The following is a 6689-nucleotide window of genomic DNA, read 5'->3' as shown; positions in this document are numbered from 1 at the left end:
TGTACGTGGTTGGGAATGTCTGTGTTCATGCTCATTTCGCACTCTCACTTGGAGTGTGTGGGAACACCCGCGCCAATACACACGGGGGAAGCATGCTGTGTGGGTCCGCTAATGACGCTGGTGACCTGCCGACGAGGGTTGGTTAACGCCCGAACGCTTTGTTAGCGCACTGTAGTTAGTCCTTCAGGGGCATGGATTAGGTTCATTGGGCCAAGACTTAGTCGCCGTTTGGGTCCGTTAATGGCTTCCAGGAACCACTCCCGGGGTCACCACTGTGAGAGAGGTGCGAAATAATGAGCAGGAAGACAAGTACTACTGGTTTATTGATGAAAACGAGCTGCTTATAAAGCGAGATGCAGACGTCTGCATAGTTCACAGAGACCACTGGTACAAAGATTTACAGGTGACCTGAGGTCAAACTAATTTCTTACAAAAACAGGACAGGTTCATACAGAGAACATAGTGATCAACAATGTCTGGCATATAACATAAATAACTCGTTACTTGCACATAAAACATGATTGTTTAGAAAGACAACATATATATAGTTTACAATTATGATGATAAATATATATTCCGATCGACCTTAGGTCGATGAGAAGGGACCACAGAAAACGGATGTTCTCTACAGAGAACGCATTGAGCGGGGACTCTACACCCCTACACTTCCTTCTGCAGCCGTTCTGTTGGTGGGGAAAGGTGTTTGTATCCTCTAGGTGGTTGTATAGCCTTTCACTGATGATACCTGTTGGTAACTTCCACATTATTGGCAGGCTGGTGATAGGCCTGTAGTTACTTGCTATATTTCCCTTGTTTTTGTCTCTCTGTACCAAGGATGTCCTCCCTGTAGTCATCCATTTGGGTGCAGGGTGGTTTGTGATACAATGCTGGAGTTGTTCTGCTATTTGTAGGTGTAGGGCCTTGAAGTTTTTGAGCCAGTATCCATGGACGTCATCGGGACCTGGGACTTTCCAGTTGGGCTTTTTCTTTAGTTGGTGTCTGTGTCTGTCGTGATCTCGGTGAATCTTTGTTTTATTCCCCCCATTTCTTCTGCCTTGACTTCCTGGAGCCATGTTGCATGTTTGTTTTGTGATACCAAATTTCTCCATATGTTTTCCAGGGTCTCTTACTTGGCTTGGCTTCAGGAATTTCCTCTTACTTGGCTGTTAGTCTTTTCTGGTTAGTTCCGAAGAGTTTGTTCTGTTGGTATCCTTTATTCCTGTTCATGTACCGTTGGATCGTATGTGCTTTGGCTTTAAGCCTCTGTTATATATCTTCTGTTGTGTCGCTTAGTTCCTTCTCCTGTACTTTTTATTTCTCGTTCAGTTCCTCTCTTGTTTTCTTGCTTCTTAGCCTCTTTTCTGCCATCTCTTTCAGTTTACTCCAGTCAGATTTCATCGCCATGATTTGTTTTTCCAGGTTCCTTTTCCAAGGCGGTTGCTGATTTGGTTTCTGTTGCGTTGGTTGTGATGGCGGTGTTGGTGTTGGTGTTGGTGTTTGTATTATTATTATTATTATTATTATTATTATTATTATTATTATTATTATTATTATTATTATTATTATTATTATTATTATGAGAAAGAAAACAGGGCGACGAGCGAAGTCGAAGGAGAAGGAAAAAAAAAAGGCCAGATGGTGAGGAAAAATAGAGAGGAAGAATAAAGAACGGGGGAGAAGGAAGAAGTAAAGACACAGAAAGGGGGAGGATGAAGAAGGAGAAGATATTATTAGAGAGGTAAGAAGGGAAGGGAAAATCCCTCTTACGGAGGCTATGTTGAGAAAATAGAACTGGTTGTTTATATTTACAATGGTAAACCTTGGCAGATTTTTTCTTTGACAACGAAAAATAATAAGTTAAACAACTGCATTTCCAAAACCAGTGATCTTGACTAGTTTTGAGACTTCCATTTCTTGATGTTCATACTCACATAGGTTGTAAAATAACTCGATAAGTACCTAAACTTAACGATAGAAAGAAGTACAAAGGGGGAAAACACAGAATGTTTTTCATGCAACGGAGACAAAGAAAATTTAGAGCTCTTCTCATAGAAATGTCCAGCTTCACCAAGACGTGACTGTAGAGATCGGAGCAGACAGGAGCCGTCACATAGGCTCATCCACTCCGAGTCTATTTGTAAGGTCTTCCTCGTCTCTTGTCCAATGCAATATTGCCTCTACCGGGTTGCTTTCAGAATAATTATCGTGGCCCAACTGGTCAATGTCTTTGATGTATCGTTAATTGCGCTCGAAACTACCACGTTTTCTTGTTAAAAAGGACTAATAGTTTAGGTATGTGTCATCACAGCTGTAGTTACGAGAGGAAGGTTTAATTAAGCCTTGCTGTCCCCCATATTGTTATTATTAATATTACATATGTTAACGTGATGTTGACTAGGTAAGCCCAAGAGAACAGTTTCTGGCCAGGCTAAGGAACACGAACATGTACTGTACGCTTCGAAAGCCTTGTCTTGAGCTTGTGTCTGTCTCTTTGACCCGTAACCGTGTTTGGCTCAAGTTCTCGATTTTAAGGTCGAGTTCGTACCCCTAGACCAAGGCTTGGCCAGCTCCACTTAGCCCACCGGTAGCCTACTGGGAGGGAGGTTAGCCCTAACCTACTGGGAAGGAGGCCCGGCTGACGCTTCCGGTTGCTCATAAACACGTTGGTATTTCTGAATAAGAACTCCGCACGGACTGCTCCCTTCGAAATGGAGTTTCCTCTGCTTTTAGGTATATAGTGTTGCAGATGAGGGAGGCGGCGTTGTTTACTGACGGTCAGTTATTATTAACCTCACAGCCTCTCTCTCTCTCTCTCTCTCTCTCTCTCTCTCTCTCTCTCTCTCTCTCTCTCTCTCTCTCCAACATGGTTGGGAACCCTTTGGGAATGCGGGGGTTTGGAAACATTAGGAGAAACGTAGCAGGCTGTGTTGCTTAGTCGGGTGAACCCCCTGGTGAAGGAAACTCCACTTGGTAGAACTATATAGTAGTTCCGTGGCAGCAACTGCCTTCTAACTTAACTTTTTCTACGGTTTTTTGGTTGCTAATTATGAATTTACCTTTAATTTTTGGTGCTCGAGTGTAATTAACCTTTAATTAACACCTGAAGTCCATCCAACAAAGGGTTTCCGTAAGCGATCTTCACAAGACTGAGCACGGGTACGTCTGTTTCGAATGCTTCATATCCCGCCCGGCAAGTGCAATAACTTGTTAACGTATGGGTAACCCCCCCCGGGGCCAGTACTAAACACGGCAAAGGGACATTCCATTTGGCTGACAACAAACGGATGCACCGCCAGTATCAGAACCCCTAAAAGTGTAGAAAAAACCAGTTGAAAAGGTAAAAACAGGCGCAGAGCTAATATATAGAATTACCCTCCACTTTATACCAAAAGCTCCCCTATACCACTGCGCATGTATATACGATAGCATTGCAGGATGGCCAGCACACAAAACATATTAGTTCTGAGTTTAATTACAGGTTAATAACAGTCGACCGACAAAAAATAATGGTCGGTTCTTGATAAGTAACCAAAATACTATAGGAAAACTCAATTTCCAAAGGAATACCCCTTGCAGAGGTATTGCTTAGTTATACCAACACATTCACCGCTGTTATATATATGATTTTTCAGTAGAACTGAGCAAGAGCCCCACGGGAGATATTACTTTGGAAATTGATTTTTCCTATAGTATTTTGGTTGCTTACCAAGAATTGACCGTTATTTTTTGTTGGTCGACTGTAATTAACCTGCAATTAACCTCAGAAGTTGTATGCTGGCCATCCTGGAATGCTGTCGCGCATGCGCAGTGTTATAGGGGAGCTTTTGGTAAAAAGTGGAGTGTCCTCACCAGGAGGTGTAGTATTTACAGCCCCCCGTCTAAGTAACATGGCCTGCTAGGTTAGGTTAGGGTACGTTATGTTAGTACAGTATAGTTCCTTTTATAATAGGTTTCTTTAGCCAGTCCCTTCTTGAACATATGGCTCCCTGATGGCTCACAAATGCACAGAACCATTCCATAACAACAACACGTCGGTCGGGTCTTTCTCCCAACGTTTTCCCCCGCCCCAAAACCTCTCGCTCCCAAAGGGTCCCCAACCATGTTGGGTAGCTATGAGGATAATAATAATTGAGCAACAATAAACAACACCACCTCCTTCATCAGCAACACTAAAAGTACAGGAAAAGTAAAGGTTTGTTTTCGGTCCGAACTCCAACTCCACATGAGGGCTAGTAGTAAACACAGAGAAACGGTGATTCATCTACGCTGTTTCGCCATGTTTAGTTGTAGCCCGGGGTGTTGTTGGTAAATGTACTTTGCCATGTTTAGTACTTGCCTCTGGGGGATCAAATGTCCCTAAATGCATTTTGCAAAATTGAAACTTAATCCTCAGTTATTTTACATATATTTTATTTTTTATTGTGATAAATATTAGTTTGCAGGAATTATGTATACAGAATATTTTTATATTTTTTATGAAGATTCAAAAGATATATATACAGTAATAAAAAATGGAGTAGGGATGCTCAGACTGGAAACAAACATTTATCCTAGGAAAAATCAATTTCCAAGGTAAAAGTAAGTGCGGAGCTTTTGCTTAGAAATACCAGTTTGTTCTGACACGATATACAAACCATCAGTCCTTTACATTAAGAATTACTTTCAGAAAGCTGGAAATGGCTGTTGAAATTTTGAACAAGGTAGTTAGACAGTCAACTACCATCCAGGAGGTGGGAGGCCCGCCTGCCGGGATGTAAACATTCCAATTTGCTTTCGGCTGTCATTGTGTGTGGACGTATTTCTTCGCTCTCTGCCCTGACCTCTGTCGAGCTGATTTTCCCCAGTGGGATCTTTTTGTTGTTGTTTGCTAGTATGAAAGCCTTTGATAAACCTCGTAAGTTCGCCTTTCCCCAGCATGTGTGCCTTGGGGTGGGGGCAAGAAGTGCAATAGCTTTCAGTCTGATATTGACATGGACCCACACACCCTTTGCTCTTCTTGCAGGGGCCGTGTGTGTTCACACACTTCACTGTGTTCTGAGTGTTGTTCCTGGTCTGCTGAGCAGTGGGTGAAGTTTGAGGGGAGGAGACAGTACCGAAGGAAGCCCATCGAGGCGTCATCCCGGCGACTCCCTTGGTGGCTGACCCGTCGGGATCATTTCTCCCTCCTGGCAAGCTTCCCCTCCTTGCTGCCTCTCCTTTGGGCGAGGACTCCCCCTCATCTTCTTCACTCACTTCGTCAGGTGTGGAAGGCTGCAGGGGAGCAGACAATCAGGACATCCTCTCAGGGGCCTCTCCTTGCTCCGGGAGGGAATTCCCCCCTACCCCCCCCGAGTGAGTGGAGACTCCCTACTTTGACCCGTCTTTGTCTTCAGGTTTGGGGGTAGAGACTTCTCTTGGTGGGCAGGCTCCAAATCTTACTTAATATCACCTGGGTCTACCTGGCGTCCCGTCATTGGAGGGCCTGCTTTCCCATCTGTCTGGCACTCCAGAGGTCACCCATGCTGTGGCTACTGCCACCACATCTACAGTTACCATGACTTCTTTCGCTAAATTGCCGGTGACTGTCACCTCGCACCTGGGTACCCAGGTATCAGTCTTGCCTGCCTCTCACCATGCTGTGCCGCTGCCACCTGGCTTCTGGCCCCACTATCCCTGCCAGGCCCCTCCAGTAGTATGGTAACCTCATCTGTGCCCTACATCACAGTTCCTGCTCCTGCTGTTCCTGACCTATGCTAGTACCCCAGCTCCTGGCTTACCTGGCTTGCGGCTTGGCCTGGCTCCTGTTCCTGTGCAGCCCGTGCTGACTGCCCATGTCTCAACTCCTGGCTTCCCTGGCATCCCCACTGCTGGTCTGATTGTTGACGTCTTTGCTGCCAGGGTTGCTTCTGCTTCCCTGGCCCCACTGGCTGGTCCTGCATCTTCTGCTGCTCCCTCCTGGATGTGGGACCTGACTGCCATCCTGAAGAAGATGACAAAGAAGTCGAAGAAGAGGTCTTGGAAGAAGTCGTCGTCTTCATCATCTTTGTTTTTGTCATCGTCTGCTACCTCTTCCTCTGGTCGAGGAAGAAGAAGGCTGTCTCTTCCCCCACCCCACCCCAGAAGTCTCTCCCTGAGACTTCTAATGGACTTCCTCCATCCACAGGGAAGGCAGTGGGATCTCTTTATCGGCTCTTCCCAGCCCGCGGGTCAGGGAACTGATTCGTTGACCCCCCAGGTCAGTTGTTTCAGGAGCTGTGCTGAGGAAGTCCGCTTCTAAGGCTGGCACTGTGTTGGACATTCGTTTGCGAGCTGCACGGAGTGCCTGGGTCTCTAAGGAGACTCGGGCACCCTGAACTGGTACTGGAGAGACCTCCCTGTACCGCCACAGGCACAGGATGAGAGAAAGAGCCCGGACTTGCAGGTGTCTCAGCTCTTCCTGCAGTGCCAAGCAAGGTTCCTGGGAAGATGCTTTGGCCTCTCAGGTGCAAACACCTGGCGAGACAGAAGAGGTCCCCTGCTCAGCTTTCTTGTGAGGTTTCGGCCTCGAAGAATACAGGGGCCCGTCTAGAGGACAGCACAAGTCAAGTTCGCATGGCCAGCCTGGCTCGGTGGAGTCAAGCGCCCAGCTCAACTCATGTGAATTGCTCCGCTTTCCTTGGGACAACACTTCACCGAGGCAAAAGCGTTCTCCTCAGCCTGAGTTGCTGTCA

At 46.1% G+C, this 6689-nt stretch overlaps 1 protein-coding gene across 4 annotated transcripts in view; it reads left to right on the top strand.

Moving 5' to 3' along the window:
* Positions 1-2081: 2081 nt before the first annotated feature.
* The window catches only part of Alg3 (Alg3, alpha-1,3- mannosyltransferase), a 314859-nt gene continuing 310251 nt past the window's right edge, over positions 2082-6689 (top strand). Inside the window, exon 1 of one of the 4 annotated variants that reach the window (XM_067081280.1) lies at positions 2082-2292. Coding sequence is in view for 1 of the 4 variants with exons in the window: in XM_067081279.1 (XP_066937380.1) it covers positions 2388-2398 (11 nt within the window). In the remaining 3 variants the exon portion in view is untranslated. Of the gene's footprint in view, positions 2399-6689 lie in introns of all 4 variants that reach the window. The other 3 variants (XM_067081281.1, XM_067081282.1, XM_067081279.1) reach the window with 3 other exon arrangements.

This window comes from Macrobrachium rosenbergii, chromosome 37 (genome assembly GCF_040412425.1).
Source record: "Macrobrachium rosenbergii isolate ZJJX-2024 chromosome 37, ASM4041242v1, whole genome shotgun sequence".
In the NCBI taxonomy this organism is placed as follows: domain Eukaryota; kingdom Metazoa; phylum Arthropoda; class Malacostraca; order Decapoda; family Palaemonidae; genus Macrobrachium; species Macrobrachium rosenbergii.
This window is presented reverse-complemented; position numbering and strand designations above follow the sequence as displayed.